We start from the raw sequence: 14,795 nt of genomic DNA on the forward strand, positions 1-14,795 counted from the left end.
TTACGTGTTAACATCCTCCCATCAGATCACAACTTATCATTTGGAACTGCAGTGAAAAACTATTTTTGGTACATGCTCAAAACTTGATAGAACACAAGACAGCCATGTAAATTATGAGCTATCAGTCATTCTTCTGTCCTTGCTGTTAAATAATGAAAACATCATTAAACTTTAGTGAGAGAGAAACTCAAAACAAAGATAAATTCTGCAGCTCACCTGGCAGAGAGATCTACACCTCTCATGTCAGACTATGCTCTGTTTCTGCAGTAGAATTTGGAGAACAAAAGTGAACTATCTTGAGGTCCCCCTCCAGTGCTAGGCTCCTAATGAAAATATGTGATGAAAGCAACAGTTTAATAAGGTGTTTCAAGTTGCAGGGTCTAGGAAAAAGTAGAACTGGGGGAAATCAGACTGATCACACTGATCAGCTAAAAGAAGCTGGTACCACCAGTGATGTTGACAGTAGGAATAGGAAAAAGGGTTCAGATAAGAAATATTTGGGAGAAAGAATTGGGAAGTCTTAGTTACTATCTGAATATGGCTGATAAGAGTCAATTATGAGTGAAATGGAGAGTCACGATCAATGAAAGAATGAAAGGTCTTATGAAAGAAATCTAAGAAATCAGGAAAGCAGCCAGTGTTGCTGGAGGAATGGAGCTGTTGATGGTGAGTTTGGATCTGGACATCGAGAGCTGGATAGGACTACAGAATCTGCAAGGAAAATCATTCAATAAGGCAGTTAGAAATACAGACATGAAGTCTGGAGGGAAATAACAGCCGAAGATGTAAGTTATGCTTTGGAAGCAGCAACAGAAGTCTTGGGAGTAGGGGCAATCTGTGCAAGAAGGCTGAAAGAGAAAAGCAGAAGGCAGAGCAGAAAGCCTGCGGGACGCCCGTGGTGATGAAGCAGCAGCAGGAAGAGGATCCAGAAAAGGCAAGCGAGGATGTCTGCTTGCTCAGTATCATTCTGAAAGACTAACTCTGAGTTGATATTCCCCAGAAGCAGACACAAGCACAGCCCCCTGAATACAAATGGAAGAACCAATCTTTTTTTATTTTTTGCCTTTATTTAATTTACTTTTGCCTTTTCATACTGTTCATGGGGTTCTCAAGGACAGAGTGACTGGTGAAGTGGTTTGCCATTCCCTTCTCCAGTGAGCCAGTTTGTCAGTCAGAACTCTCCACCATAAGCCATCCGTCCTGAGTGGCCCTGAATGGCAGGGCTCATGGTTTCATTGAGTTACTCAAAACTGTGATCGATGTGAAATATTATTTATTGATTTATTGCTTTTTAATTGGAGGATAATCTTTATAGTGTTGTGTTGGTTTCTGCCATACAACAATGAGAATCAGCCATAGTTTTATATATATATATAGCCTTAATTATGTACATCTCCTTCTTGATATCAGCACATATATACGGAATATAGAAAAACAGTATTAATGGACTTATTTTCAGGGAAGGAACAGAGATGCAGATGTAGAGAATGGACTTAAGCAGGAAACTTTCTTTCCTCTTCCTCTTCCTGTCTTCTTTTGCCACCTGATCCAAGAAGATTGAGGATAGATGAGACCCAATACCTGCACTTGAACAGTTCGCAGCTCAGTGGAAGCAGGGTTTTCTCTTCATTCCTTCCTTGGATGTTTCACTTTTCCCAGGAGCTGGCAGAGCAACTCTCAAGAGAGGAGGCGGCCTGTGCCTACTTGATTAGCCAACAGGCATTAGCTGAATTCTTATTTTGGGCCAAGCACTGTGAAGGCATCAGAAAAACTGGAAAGCAAAACTTCTGCCGTCAAGGAGATGGCAATCTTTGGAGATAAACAAGACCAACCAGAGTCAGCTGATGAGAGACCACACAGACAGTAAACTGGGTGGTACTGACCAGAAGCGCAACAGGGGCTTGAAGACCAGATACCACTCTGGGCTGAAAAGAGGTCATATAGTCACAGCAAAGAGTCTTAAGGGAGGGGAGAATTTGGATAGAGGAAGAGTAAGGAAACGATTGTGAGAGGTGAGATAGCATGAGCAAGGGGGCAGAGGCAATCAATCATGGTGGAGGCAGAAAGCAAGGAAGGGTTAGCCTTGGCTCCGTGGCAGGTTTTGGAGAACAGTGAGGGGTAAGAGTTATCCAGAAACGTTGCATTTGGAAATGGGTGAACTGCGTGATAACCTCAGTAGAAGAAAGACTGCCCACAAACAGAGGAAGTTTGTTCTTCTCAAGCATGGCCCAAAGTGAAGATACAAGGGCTAAGGGGCTGGTAGCTCCTGCCCAGCTCTGGGTAGCAAGGCTCCTGGCTCCCTACCCACTCCACTCCCTGGCACCAGCCCCATCCATGCTAGGGAGGCTCTTTCTGTACAGCACGTTCTGATCACCCAGGGATGTAGAGCATCCCCCCACCCCCTCACATATGTACCGAGCTGGTGTGAATACCTGATCATTGGCTGGGCTTCCCTGGCTCCATCCCCAGAGTTGAGGGTACCATGAGGGCAGGAAAGGATGGAGAATCCAGTTGTTCCCTGTATTGATATTATCCTTGAACAAAGCCTAGAAGAGTTTCTCTTTGTCTCAAGGTTCATAGCATTCCCTTTGTGGGGATGGGGAACCACAGTCCTCTGATACACGTGTCCAAAGTTAGAGCCTGCCCCTACTTGGGAGTCCCAAACCAGGAGGGATGATTTGAGAGCCCCCAGCTGCCTCATTTCTGGGAATGGTACCACTGTTTCGCCAGCAATCCCTGTTGACTTCTTGCTGTACATCAAGTCATCCAAGCACCAAGGCATGCTTGTCTTCCTGCCCAGGCTCTCCGTTCCTTTTTGTCCCCCACCTTCATGGCCACTCATCACCTATACCTGCATTTTCTCTCCCCCATCCCCTGACTCCTGTATTATTCCTAGTCTAGCCCCCAGAGCCCAGACCAGCTCATTCACCTCATTAGTCATTCATCTCACTTCTTTGGTCTTTTTTTCCCCATGTCTTCCCCTCCATTTTTCCTCCAGGTCTGGCATTGAACAATGTCCCTTCTCTCTCTTAGACTTTGGAATCTCAAGGTTCTGTCTCAAAGGATGGAGGGAGAAAAACAGAATGACAAGCTAGACATTTTGCCTACATTCTTTCCTCCAGCAGTTGAGAGATGGCTAAGGGGGATTCAGAGGAAGGAATTGGAATAAGAGGAAATAGCTTTGCAGCTCACAGTGCCTTGTCAGGAGCAGGGCTTGGAGGAGCCAAAGGTGGAAGGGGCAGTGTGAGAGGTGAAATGACCCATGGACAGCATGGGTTGGAGTCTCAGTAGAGCTAGGTCCTGGAACCAGTCCTAGGGGTACACAGATGAGATCAGTCACTCGCCTGAGAACTAGTCTGCTTAATACTATTCACACCAAAATGAATGATTTTATGACCAACCTCCTCAGCTCCACTGGGCTTCCATTTTCATCTGACAGCCCAGTGATGTACTGGGAGAAAGAGTCTGCCATTCAAGGAAGGGTAACCTACCATTATGGCCAGTGCAGCCAAAAGCTCCTGCCCCTCTGGCTTGCTGGCAACTGGAGCTGAGCAAAGGGAAATCAAGTCACCAGCATCACCTGTGTCCTAGTACAGGGTCCTAGGAAAGCAGGATGGGGTCAAGAGTTGGAACCTGGACACATTCCTCCTGCCTGCCCCTGCAAAACTTTGTCCCCACTAACACCATGACCCCTCTTTTCTTTTGCAGAGAAGCCTCGGATGAACAACATCCTGACATCAGCCACTGAGCCCTATGACCTCTCCTTCTCACGCTCCTTCCAGAACCTGGCCCACCTGCCCCCATCCTATGAGTCTGCAGTGAAGACCCACCCCAGCAAGTACTCATCCCTGAAGAGGCTAAGTAAGTGGGGTATTCTCCCAGGGCCAAGGCCTCCGTGACATCTTCTGGTGTCTTACTCTCTTGCCCTGCACCTGAGGGCATGGGGTAGGGTCCCGAGAACAAAGAGAAAGTGGAAGACGAGAACAGACAAGCCCCTCGTTTTTGTTCTTTACAGCATGAGTCCATCTTCTCCCTCGGTAGAGTGGAGGCCAAGGGACCGTCAGACCCACATTCCCATGGGAGGCAGTGGTTCAACTCATGCAGCACATTAACTGTAAGAGGAAGCCTTCCCCCAGCCTCGCCCCGCACCCACCTCCTTCAAATCCTGGGCCTCCCTTGCTCTCTGTCTTGGAGTAAAAGTGATCAATGCCAGAGCTTTCTCTGAGGCTCTTCCCAGAGACTTGGGCTTATGGAAGAGCCTATAAACCAGCTCTCTCCCTAACTCCATCAGCGCTGTCTTGGCAACCTGAGACCCCTGACTCTGTGTACACATCCGATTTCATGAGTTGAGCTCAGGTCATCCTATGATCCCAGCTCTGCCATTTGAGTCTGGGGAGGCTCTTGAGACTGACATGTTTCAGACGTTACAATATCAATAAGGTATATGGTAGGAGGAGTCTTCTCTTCTAGCTTTCCAACCCTTGGACTTTTGCCCCCACTGCCCAATGAGTCTGTTTTGATGACCACCCAGCTACAGGGCCGAGCATGCACTTGAAGGTACACAGTGACCTACTATGATAGCAGTTCAGCTCAGGAGACAACATTGGCCACCTCCAAAGTGGCACAGTGAGTTTCTATGGTTAAATGTGGGGAATCCCACATTCTGCAGAGATCTGGAAGGCTGGCTGTAGGAAGCCTCACTCCTCACCTGTGGGGTAAGGCAGGTTCGTCCTGGGTGAGTTCAAGGGTGAGCTTGGGGATGGAGGGAAAGGCAGAGCATCTGAACAAGGTGCACATATGGGGTTGCCTGGCCTGCTTGTGCTGTGGGCACAGGTGAAACATGTGTAGACTTGATCCTGTGCCATGTGTTGACTTCCCAGGCATAGGCTGTTACTCCAGAGAAGGTGTTAGTATGTTCCTAAGTAACCAGAAAGCATTTTTCACAAGTGCTTTCTGGATGGAGCATCCTGCTTTATTCTAGCAGGAGGCTGGTTCTCAACCCTGTTTTCTTGGACAGAGGTTCTGAACCTCATCAGAAAGCTGCCAGCTGCTACCTGGGACTTTCAGCAAGATCCAGGGAGCTATTCTGTTTTGGGACCATGGTGTGGCAGAAGCAGTCCTGGAGTAGGAGTTCAGGGTCATGGGCTTGCCATGGAGTTGGCCCTGAATTCCACGGGGACCTTGAGGGAGTCCCCCCAGAGTGGGTCCAAGGAGTAGGGGCATCAGCATCGCCTGGGAGCTTGTTGGAGAAGTAGGCTGACTTGCAGACCCACCCCAGAGCCAGGTCTGAATCAGACTCTGCATTTAACAAGACCCCTGAGGGCTTCCCTGGTGCCTCCATCAGTAAAGAATCTGCCAGCAATGCAGGAGACCTGGCTCAATCCCTGGGTCAGGAAGATCTCCTGGAGAAGGAGATGGCAATCCACTCCAGTATTCTTGCCTGGAGAATCCCATGAACAGAGGGGCCTGGTGGGCTACAGTTCATAGGACTGCAAAGAGTTGGACCCGACTGAGCGACTCAAGCACGCCAGTCCGAGGACTGACTTGCACGCGCAGTGGAGAAGCACAGCGTCGACCCCTCTGGGCTGCATCACTCCAGTGCGTTCATGGCTGCACCACTGCGGTGTCCCCCTCGGCTCACTCCTCTCTCTCTTGCTCTCACCCTGTCTCTCCCCTGCAGCCGACAAGGAGGCTGACGAGTACTACATGAGGCGACGGCACCTGCCTGACCTGGCCGCCCGCGGCACCCTTCCCCTCAACGTCATCCAGATGTCCCAACAGAAGCCGCTGCCTCGCGAGCGACCCCGCCGACCCCTCCGGGCCATGTCACAGGACCGGGTCCTTTCCCTGGAGCGAGGCCTGCCGGACGACTTCGGCCTGCCCTACGACCGCCTCCTCTCGGATGAGCAGCTGCTCTCCACGGAGCGCCTGCACTCCCAGGACCCGCTGCTGTCCCCGGAGCGGACGGCCTTCCCCGAGCAGTCCCTGGCGCGGGCCATCTCGCACACGGATGTCTTCGTGTCCACGCCCGTGCTGGACCGCTACCGCATGACCAAGATGCACTCGCATCCCAGTGCCTCGGATAACTCGTACGCCACCCTGGGCCAGAGCCGCACGGCGGCCAAGCGCCAGGCCTTCGCCTCGCGCAGACACAACACCGTGGAGCAGCTGCACTACATCCCGGGCCACCACACCTGCTACACAGCCAGCAAGACAGAAGTGACCGTGTGACCGGCGGGGGCCGGGGTCGGCAGGGGCCTGGGCCGCAGCTTCCAGGCCTGGACGGGGCCCCTCCCCTCGTCCTCTCTTGTTGGGGCCGGGGGTAGGCCGCCTCTCCCAGAAAGCCATACTCCTGGGACTCGGCCGGTGGCCCGGCACAGCGCGCGCGCAGACCTGGGATCTAGAGGGGCCACCCTCGCTGCTCCAGAAGAATCGGAGCGGAGGGAGGAGAGGGGCGAGGCCCCGATCTTCCTCCCCTCCGCCACTGTCACCAAGTCCCTTTCAGTCCCACGTCCCCCTCCCACTCCTGGGGGGCTCAGCTGCAGGTCCGTCCGCCAAGAGACCCTGGCCGGAAGCTGCCCCCCGGATGTGACGTGGCCGATGGGCTGCCGGAACAGGCTCCACGGCCTCTTTCATTCACCCGAAACTGCATCACAGAAATCTTCTTAGTGCCTAAAAACTGCCCGCTCGCTCTCTCAGAGCCAGGGAGCTGCTGTGTCCATAAGCACAATAATGATTCTCTTCTGCCCGCTGGAACTCTCTGGTCCCCACTGGGTGGCCCTTCTCTCTGCTGACTCCCCGGGGCCCCGCCCTGGCCCTGTGCCCTTCCCCCAAGCCCCAGGACCTGGAGGGGGTTCCCTTCCTTCAGCCGCTGCCCCCAGGTTGGGAACCCTGCCCCTTTCCGGCTGGCTGCCCCGCCCACAAGGCCCTGCTCCGCCCCCAGCCCTACGTTCCATCCCTGGGTTCTCTGGGGCTTCCCTCTGGTAGTCCCAGAACAGAGTAGGGATGGGGTGCAGGGGCTTTTGGGGCGGCATTCCCCAGCAACCCGATGATCTCCACACTTCCTCCAGGCCTCCGGGTCTGTCTGAACCGTGACCTGCCCCTCTGGCCTGCCTTCCCCTCCCTGGCTCTTCTCCCATGAGGCTCTGCCCCTGGCCAGAGAGCAGCTCTGGGGAGGCCACTGTGACACCTTGGGCCTCGAAGGCTGGCCACTCCTCTAGCCCAGGGCTCCAGCCACACGCACCAGGCAGGACAGAGGCGCTGGCTGCTAGGTGGACAGCCCAGCCCCAGGCAAAGGAGGACTCCAGGCGGTTGTTCTGCACCTCGACCTCTCCACTCTCTGCATCACTGACTCCCCACCCCGCAACCCCCGACCGTTGTGTTTGGCCCCATCTCTGTTTAGAACCTGCTCTCTGCTAGTTTCCCCTCCTGCCGCCACCCTGTCCTTCTCGCCCCACACCTCCCATCTTCCTGCAGCTTCAGGACTCTCTCCTGGCTGCTGCTTCTTTCTCCAGTCTCCTTTGGATCTACCAGACAGAAACCAATTAGCAGATGCAAATAACGGTACTCCAGGCTATTGGTCTGGGGGTTGACTGGGTACCTCCACAGTGCTCCCCTGCAGGGGGCACCCGGCCTCAGGCACATCCATGCCCTCAGCTCTATTGGGGGGTTGCCCCCGCAGCCCATCTCAGCCTCTTCTCTGCCTCCAAAGGGTGCGGGGGTGGGGTGGGGGGTTAGGGAGGGTGGACAGGGTGTGACACCCACCTGGAGAGCAGACATTGAACAAAGGAGCATCTACTACCCAGAGACCAGAGCCTGGTGGGGGGCAGGGGGAGAGAAGTCTCCATTCTCTGGACCAGGATACCTCCCTGGGCTGGAGCTGGGGGAACTGGCTTCAGACTATTGGGCAAAGATATGATACTATAAATGTGACAGCCGCCACAGTCAGACTCCAAAAGCAATGACTTTAAACTAGGTTTTAGATTCCCCAGTTCTGCATACAACATGTATGACCCTTTAAAAAGCAGGGGTGGGGCAGGGAAAACACCCCAGGGTCAGCCCTGGGAATTTTTAATCTAATCCACAGAGAAATCAATTGACTGATTCCTCCTCCTTTTTCAAAATTCCAAAGCTCTTGTCCTCCCCTCCCTACCACAGTGCTCACCATCTCATGAATCACGAGGGGGACTGAGGCTGGGGGTGATGGACACTGCCCTGGTCACAAGGGGGTGGTGTCACTGGGGCTGTGGGGCTGTGAGGTCAGGGATAAGTCTCTGCTTCCCTTCTTGACAAACACATACACCATCTCAAGGGCTGGTCCCTAAGGGTTTATGAAGAGTTTGCTCCAGAAGATGAAGCTAAGAGGGCTGGGCTGGAAGGAATCAGCTACTCCTGGAAAGGAACATGTGTCTGTCACAGATGCTCCCCTCTGCCCACTGCTGTCTAATCCAGTCCTTGGCCACTCTCCCTGAAGGCTGGTGCAGAGCGGGGAAAGGACGTGGGTGGATGTGAATTTATACAAACATAGACCTGAACCAGAAACTGGTTCTCATTCATGTCTGCAGCATCCTCTCTGCACTAAGTTCTCCAGCCCTCAGGGCAATGATGCTTCTCCCCAGCCCTGTGTGTCTGTCTGGGGTCTGTTTGGTAGGTTGATTCTGAACCATTTCTCATCCCAGCATTCCGGCTGCCCAGTTTAAAACCCCTGGTTGTCAGTTGGATCAAAAAATTTCTATCTGACCCTTTACTTCTTTGTAATGACTCTTCTGCTTCACCCGTGAGTCTGGAAGGAGGGAGGGAAGGAAGGAAGAAAATAAGAGAAAGAAGTCTACAGACAAGCTCCAATTCAGTTCCCTCATTTCAGGATCCATACAATGATGTCTCAGCTGGGACACAGCAATATCTTGTTTATCAGTTGTGCCATCCACGTTTGTAGGAAGAGCAAAGCTACGTTACTGGAAAAGTTCTTTTAGCAGAGAGGAGAGAGTTCTGGGGCTGGAACCCAGGTGCCCAGACTTCCAGCACCACCAGGCTGGTGGCCACTACGCCACATGGAAGGGCTGGCCCTTCCCTGACAATGGAAGCCCTACTCTCCCACTAAGGATAGCCCCAAGCCTGATGTTTCCCTCTACTTGTCTGGCTCTCCGAGTCTCCATTGCTCTGCTGGGGAAACACTGGGGTCTGCACAGGTTCCCTCCTGCCCTGAAGGTTTGTGCTGGTCAGCTCGGCCTCTGATGGCAGCCCAACTCTCACTATCCGTCATCCCCTTCCACCTTTCCTGCCTCGCTTCCTCCAGTGAACTCCTGGCTCCGGGAGCTCGGAAGTCACAAACGCTTTCCCAAGAATTCCTTTAATCCCCTAAATGGACTTTTACCCACAGGGCTCCCCAGTGTCTTGGGTGATGGGCTTGCCTTCTAAAAAGCTCCCACCATTCTCTTCGTTCAGATGTCTCCTCCCCTCTTTCCACTCCCAGCCCAAAACTGACCTCACTCTTCCATGCCCGTTCAGCCCTCCCTCCTCTCATCTCCCTGGCCCTGGTCTTCTTCCATTCACCTCTCTCCATCCCCAATTTCTTTTCCCTGGTCCCGCTGCACTACCCCCTGGTTCTAAAATGTGGAGCTCTCAATGAAGACAGTCCGAGAATGAGACATTCTTCAGGTCTCTGTTGGCCTCATTGGTTTATCCTTCACCTCCTGCCCCCATGAGATAAAGGATGGAAGCTACTCTGTCAGAAGCATCATGGGCAAAGACTGGCTTTGGTTCCTGCAGCTGGCACGTCCCTGAAGCCCCTGCCCCGGCTTGCCGCTAGCCCAGAGGCTCCTGCTCTGGCCAAAGATTCATATCCTTGAGGGCTCTCGGCCACTGTTCCATCTCAGTTACGCCTGTCCTCCTTGTGTGTATCATAGACCTCCCTTTGTCTCCAAAAGATGATAGAGCCTCATGACTGTCTGAGTTTGGAGAAATATCCATTCCAGTAAGCCCAGTAACCCTACCACCAAACAGTCCACTTCCTTCAGAGATACCCTGTCTGCCCCAGCCTTCTGCCTCAGATTCCAGTCAGAGGCAACTGTGAACTTGACCTTCAGGGACTTCTGGTGACCAAGATCCTAGGAAGCACCTGCTCTATTCCTCCCACACTTTCCTCCACCCTCCTCCCCAAACCTGGGAAACGTGGCTCTGGAATATTTTCTAGGAAGCTCATTGTGCTTCAGTGGTGTATTTTTCAGGGTTCCTATGTATTTTTTTTTAATATATATATAAATGCAGCATTTTAGTGACAGATTTGATATGAGAGCTGTGTCTTCCTGGGCTCTGTATTTGATTTCTGAAGGCAGCATACTACAGGAGGAAAAACCACGGGGCTGAGGCTCTTGGAGATTTGGCTTCTGTGTTGGCTTTGTCTCCATCTTGCCATGTGACCGAGGACCAGCTGCGTTCTCCCACAGCACCTCCTTTTCCCATGTGTAAAGCAGGGGCTTTGACCAGATGAGTTCGAAGTTCTATCCCACTGGTACATGTAGGGCTCCCGTTCCCTGTTAGTACCCCCTCCTCTCAGCATCCCTCCCCTCCCAGCTGGGCCGCACACACCCCATTCCACGTACCCCATGGTGACATGGTCCGGTGCCCTGGGCAGTCCCCGCACTCCTTCTCAGAGCCCGGGGTGGGCCCCGTGGTCTCGGCTACCCTGGGACACTCTCCCCTCTGAAGATGGGAGGGGCCCACCTGTTCAGTGGGCTACCAACCATGTGTCCTGGAATCCACCCCCACCCCATATAAACACACCCGTATCACCCCAGGTGTCTGAGTCACTGGGGAATTCTGAAGTGCTCATCTTGATGTGGTCTGTAGAGCTGGAGGGAGGCGGTTCTGATTTCCGAGATGGCATGGGGGAGAGGAGAGAGATCCAGAGGTTGGCCCACGATGGCATGAAGTCTGTATCTGACATCAGCTCGGTGATGCATTCCAAGTCACTGGGGAGACAGAATGCACTGCAGGGACCCTGCAGGCACAGGTGTCACGTCTCCCACCAGAACCCGTGTCCTGAAGACCAAGTCCGGACATGGTGGTCTGCACCACCTGGAGAGGGGGAGGCACCCCCCTGGGCTGCTAAGAGGTGGGCACTACCCCATCCTAGTACCTCTCTAGCCCCTCCTCTGGTGACACTACCATCCTCCCAGTGAAAGCTTGAGAAGAAGAGAGAATTGAGAGTATAAGTCAGTACCACCGAACCCATCTTGTAAATCGGCAAACACATCCACCATCCATCAGTCAGAGAAAGGACATCCTGCGTTTCCTTAACACCCTCCCTCCCGGGGGAGAGGAAGACCCCTGCTCCACTCGGCTGCCCACTCCTGCCATGACCTTTGAATGCCACTCCCTGGGAGGACTCAGTCATTTGCTTCGTAGTGGCAAATATTCCTCTAGTTCTATAACTCAACTAGACATTTTGTAGTAAAGAATTCTTAAAATTCTCTAATTAAAGAAAAAGCAATTCTTACTGTAATATTTTTAGTTTGGGGACACAATTTCCTAAGGGGGGATTAATGAACATTTTTATGCATTAGCCCAATTTATGGATTCCATGTTTATTACATATGGTAGTACTGACGAAAAGTACCTTTCTATCTGTACCTTTGCCCGTTTCTTCATCCTCATAAGTAAGCTTCATGATGAGCAGTGCTCCTGTAACTGCCGCTTCTGTACAAATCTCATCGTTCTACTTACCCGTCAAAGCACATTCTATATGTACTGTAAACAGGTATCACTTTAGTAAGATTTAGTCTTAAGGATTTTTCCACTTTTGTCAGTAACAGATATTTATGGATTAAAAAATAATAATAAAGCCGTTTCAACATAAAGCCAAATAGTTTGCTTCTTCAAACACAGAGCCAAAGGTAATTAAAAAATCACAAAAGCAGGTACACGATCATTGATGGGAAAAGAAACAAGGATTGACCACGCGAATGAGGGAAATTTTAGGGCGATGGAAGCACTGTAAAACCTGATTATGGTGATGCTCACAACTGTATAAATGTACTAAAAGTCATCAAATTGTATAATACAATGGGTGAATTGTATGATGTGCAAATTAGACTTTAATAATGCTTTCAAAATGGTGAACAAAAGAAATGTGGGAAGGCAGGCTTAGGATTAATGCCAATGGATAAGGTGCACCAACTCAAAACAGAATCAGAAGTTACAGTCTTGTATGGATGTCCCTCGTGGCCCAGTGGTTAAGACTCTGTGCTTCCACTTCAGGGAGCAAAGGCTGGATCCCTGGTTGGGGACCTAAGATCCCACAACTTTGTATCCATATTCATCTACTCTAGCCTTATTATTCCTGGTCTTAGTTTGCTTTTCAGTTCAGTTCAGTCGCTCAGTCGTGTCCGACTCTCCGCGACCCCATGAATCACAGCACGCCAGGCCTCCCTGTCCATCACCAACTCCCGGAGTACACTCAAACTCATGTCCAGAGAGTCGGTGATGCCATCCAGCCATCTCATTCTCTGTCGTCCCCTTCTCCTCCCGCCCCCAACCTTTCCCAGCATCAGAGTCTTTTCCAGTGAGTCAACTCGTCGCATGAGGTGGCCAAAGTATTGCAGTTTCAGCTTTAGCATCAGTCCCTCCAATGAACATCCAGGATTGATCTCCTTTAGAATGGACTGGTTGGATCTCCTTGCAGTATAAGGGACTCTCAAGAGTCTTCTCCAACACCACAGTTCAAAAGCACCGATTCTTCGGCGATCAGCTTTCTTCACAGTCCAACTCTCACATCCATACATGACCACGGGAAAAACCATTGCCTTGACTAGACGGACCTTGGTTGGCAAAGTAATGTCTCTGCTTTTTAATATACTATCAAGGTTGGTCATAACTTTCCTTCCAAGGAGCAAGCGTCTTTTAATTTCATGGCTGCAATCAGCATCTGCAGTGATTTTGGAGCCCCAAAAAACAAAGTCTGACACTGTTGATTATAAATCTGTTTACTATTCTCATACATATTAACACATAACCACACATATTCTAAAGCCTCTTTTGCTCACTACGACAATCATTACTAAGGTGGAATCCATAGTTTTAGAGTTAGTGCTTGAAGTTGCCATGAGTGACCAGAGTAAAGGGGGTTAAACATCCATGCCATTGTAACCAGAGAATCAGGTTGTACAGTGAAAACTGATCTAGATTTGGAGTCTTGCTCAAGACCTCTTTCTCTGGACTCATTTTCTATTTTTATTTTCTTTGGCCCATATTCGCTTTTGCTGCTAAGGTCATGTGTTGTTCTGTGTTTCTGAATTTTCTCCATAACCTAGATACTGGTGGGCTCTGCTTCAGCAAACAAAATATTGCCAAACAGGACATGACTTTTTGCCAACTTTAGCACCTCTGTATTTCCTAGAATTCACAGTCAGTCATACTCACTTACCAACTGCCTGATTCCTTTGTAATCAAAACCCTTCTCCTGGGCTGTGTATATATATATTTTAATCTCTTTATTGGGACTTCCCTGGAAGCCCAGTGGTTAAGACTTCGCCTTCCAATGCAGGGGGTACAGGTTTGATTCCTGGTCAAGGAGGTTAAAACCCCATGTGCCTTGCAGTCAAAAAACAAAACAAAACAGAAGCAATATTGCAACAAATTCAACAGTTTTTAAAAGTGGTCCTCTCTGCTGCTACTGCTAAGTCACTTCAGTCGTATCCGACTCTGTGTGACCCCATAGACGGAAGCCCACCAGGCTCCCCCATCCCTGGGATTCTCCAGGCAAGAACACTGGAGTGGGTTGCCATTTCCGTCTCTAAAAAAGCACAAAAATCCCTTTATTATCGCCCACCAATGGCATTCTTTACCTAGGACAAAGTTGCAAATCTGTTTACTATTCTCATACATAATAACACATAACCACACATATTCTAAAGCCCGTTTTGCTCAGTACAACTATCATTATTACAGTGGATATGTCTAAGTCCTGATGTCTCTAAATCATGATGACACACAGCAAGCACACACACATTATAAGTTTAGCAAAGCTTCATTACTCTATGTTCATTACTGGAAGGAAACTCAAGGGAAAAAAAAAATTCTGAGATGGTGAAAAAAAAATTTTTAGAGACATGAAATTTAATTACAATGTTTACACATACAAGGGTTTTCCTGGTGGCTCAGATGGTAAAGAATCTGCCTGCAATGCAGGAGACCTGGGTTTGATCCCTGGGTTGGGAAGATCTCCTGGAGAAGGGAATGGCTACCCACTCCAAGATTCTTGCCTGAAGAATTCCATGGGCAGAGGAGCCTGGCAGGCAACAGTCCATGGGGTCGCAAAGAGTCAGATATGACTGAGCAACTAACACTATACTACTACCTCACACACACAGAAGGATCAAGTTAGACTAGCAACATGTTCCCTCAGAGAAAATCACTGGCGACCTTCCCTACTGAATAGGTAAGAATAATGTGCAATTAATACAAAAACAGTCAAGACATTTGAGTCAGAGAGTTCTTAACATAATGATGTTTGAAGGATTCTTCTCTTAAACTGGTTAAACATCCACTTTTAAAATTTTTTTATTTTATTACAGCTGATTTACAATGTTGTGTTAATTTCTGCTGTTCAGCAAACTGATTCAGTTATATATATATATATATATATATATATATACACACACACATTCTTCATATTCTTTCCATTATGATTTTATCACAGTATATAGAATATATATGTAAGAGGTTAAGGAAATATCCAGACTTTTTAGCCAACCCAATAGTTCCCTATACAATAAAATAGGATCTTATTATTTATT

General features: G+C 50.0%; 1 protein-coding gene across 3 annotated transcripts in view; it reads left to right on the forward strand.

Moving 5' to 3' along the window:
* SHISA6 (shisa family member 6) overlaps positions 1-6,745 on the forward strand; it is a 261,715-nt gene extending 254,970 nt beyond the window's left edge. For all 3 annotated transcript variants that reach the window (XM_088828461.1, XM_055407298.2, XM_088828462.1), the window contains 2 exons: positions 3,709-3,861; positions 5,681-6,745. In XM_088828461.1, the coding sequence (XP_088684587.1) occupies positions 3,709-3,861; positions 5,681-6,231 (704 nt within the window). In that variant the 3' untranslated portion in view covers positions 6,232-6,745. The remainder of the gene's footprint in view (positions 1-3,708; positions 3,862-5,680) is intronic.
* The last annotated feature ends 8,050 nt before the right edge of the window (positions 6,746-14,795 follow it).

Source organism: Moschus berezovskii, chromosome 20, assembly GCF_049115385.1.
Source record: "Moschus berezovskii isolate FMDL1 chromosome 20, NW_MosBer_1.0, whole genome shotgun sequence".
NCBI classification, from domain to species: domain Eukaryota; kingdom Metazoa; phylum Chordata; class Mammalia; order Artiodactyla; family Moschidae; genus Moschus; species Moschus berezovskii.